Source organism: Coenobita brevimanus, chromosome 11, assembly GCF_032717465.1.
Source record: "Coenobita brevimanus isolate Jiangsu-jjx chromosome 11, ASM3271746v2, whole genome shotgun sequence".
NCBI lineage: Eukaryota > Metazoa > Arthropoda > Malacostraca > Decapoda > Coenobitidae > Coenobita > Coenobita brevimanus.
The window spans coordinates 10014659-10016595 of record NC_136964.1 but is presented as its reverse complement, the minus strand read 5'-3'; the positions used below and the strand labels follow the sequence as shown (position 1 = coordinate 10016595).

Genomic DNA, 1937 nt, shown 5'->3' with positions numbered 1-1937 from the left:
TTTCACCCTCTTTCCCCTCTTCCCTGTCCATCTCTGCCGCGTTTTCGTCACTCTTCTCTTGACTGTCCTTCATCTCTTCCTCATTTTCGCCACCTTCCTCCTTAACTTCCACCCCATCACCTTCAGGTTCAAAGGCATCATTGTCATAGTCACCACCACCTTCATCTCCCTCCCCTTCATTTTCCTCACCAGCAGCTGTTCCATCCTCATGCTCACTTTGTTCACCCTGTTCTGCACTTTCTTCCACAACACCCTCCTCCTGTGACTCCTCCACCTCCATACCCGGTTCCTCTCCCTCCCCTTCATTTTCCTCACCAGCAGCAGTTTCTTCATGTTCACTTTGTTCACCCTGTTCTGCACTTTCTTCCACAACACCCTCCTCCTGTGACTCCTCCACCTCCATACCCGGTTCCTCTCCCTCCGCATCCTTCGGGAGAGAGAGATCCGAGGCAGCACCAACATCCGAAGCAGTTCCGAGCCCCGTATCACTCAAACTCTGGCCCAGCGAACCTTGGTAACTCGCAGCCAGGGAGTTTGGCTCATCCATGTCCCCCTGATAGCCATTCCCATCCTCATCCACCTCCCTGCTGCCCCCGGATGCACTCTGGCTCTCCTGGGCCTCCGTTTCACCCTCATTCGCGATTTCTGTACCCGCGGTCTCGTCTTTCTCGGGGGATGCTGGAGCTTCGTCTTCACCCTCGTTTTCCGTGTCACCCTGGACCACCTGCGCATCATCATCATCAACAGTCTCCGCCTTCTCGCCCTCGTCTTTGATACTGCCGTGCCCTTCATCGTCCTCCACAGGCTCTCCCTCCGTCTCCCCAACTTTCTCCAGGGGCTTCGACTCTTCACCATCAACCTCTTCATCTTTCTCACCGTTACTACTTATTCCCTCGTCTTTACTCGTGTCACTCCTAGCAGACTCCATTCTCTGCTCATCCTTCGCCTCCTCTTCCTCCCCCTTCTCCTCCTCTTCCTCCCCCTTCTCCTCCTCTTCCTCCCCCTTCTCCTTGCTTCGCCTTGACTGCTCTCCGCCTTTCTCCTTCGTCTTCCGTCTCTCTAACCTCCTCGCTCGCTGTTCGGAGAGGTAGTCCTTATACTGAGGGCCTTTACTGGACGGCATTTTCCCTCCCTCCTCCGCTTTCTTTCCTCCAACTCCTCCTCGCCGTGAAATCTCCTGGGTGCGAATCTTCCTGGGGCGTGTTTTCCGGGTGGTGGCGAGCTGGTGGGACGCGCCGGTACCGTCGTTGGGCCCATTTCGCGCTACAATGGACATGAGTGCTGGTTGGGAGGGCTCGGAGCGTGCCACCTCGGTCATGTCTCCCCACCTGTTGCCATCACGCCCAAACAAACATCTTCAAGTATGCGCCTTGCTGGTCACCTTTGGCCTTGCGTGCTGACTGTCTATTTGCAAGCACGAGTATATTCAAACACACACACACAAAAAAAAAAAACAAGTCGGCGAAAGGTTTACTGAGACGAATGTTAAGCAGAGATCCACTTCAAAAGGAACATAGTATTCGTAACACTTTGTCCGTTGATATGAAGCTTTTGCAATGTCTGTTTTCAAGCACGAATGTATTCAAGAAAAAAAAAAACACGTTGACGAAAAGGTTTGCTTAGACGAATGTTAAGCAGAGATCCACTTCAAGAGGAACATGATATTCGTAATACTTCGTCCATTGAATCGAGGCTTCTGCAATGTTTACTATGAATGTTGTTTTTTTGCTTTACTACGAATGTTTTTTGCAATGTTTACTTCGAATGTTATTTTTGCAATGTTTACTACGAATGTTTTTTCTATATTTACTACGAATGTTTTCTTCTTTACTACGAATGTTTTTTGCAATGTTTACTACGAATGTTGTCTTTGCAATGTTTACGTACGAATGTTATGCAGAAATTCACCTAAACATATACAGGTAATATTCGTAATA

The 1937-nt window shown here is 49.7% G+C and overlaps 1 protein-coding gene across 1 annotated transcript in view; it reads right to left on the bottom strand.

The window, feature by feature from the left end:
• LOC145410950 (uncharacterized) overlaps positions 1-1387 on the bottom strand; it is a 57104-nt gene extending 55717 nt beyond the window's left edge. The window contains exon 1 of the mRNA XM_080281010.1: positions 1-1387. This exon is cut by the window's left edge and continues 1186 nt beyond it. Coding sequence (XP_080137136.1) covers positions 1-1318 — 1318 coding nt within the window. The 5' untranslated portion in view covers positions 1319-1387.
• Positions 1388-1937: the final 550 nt, after the last annotated feature.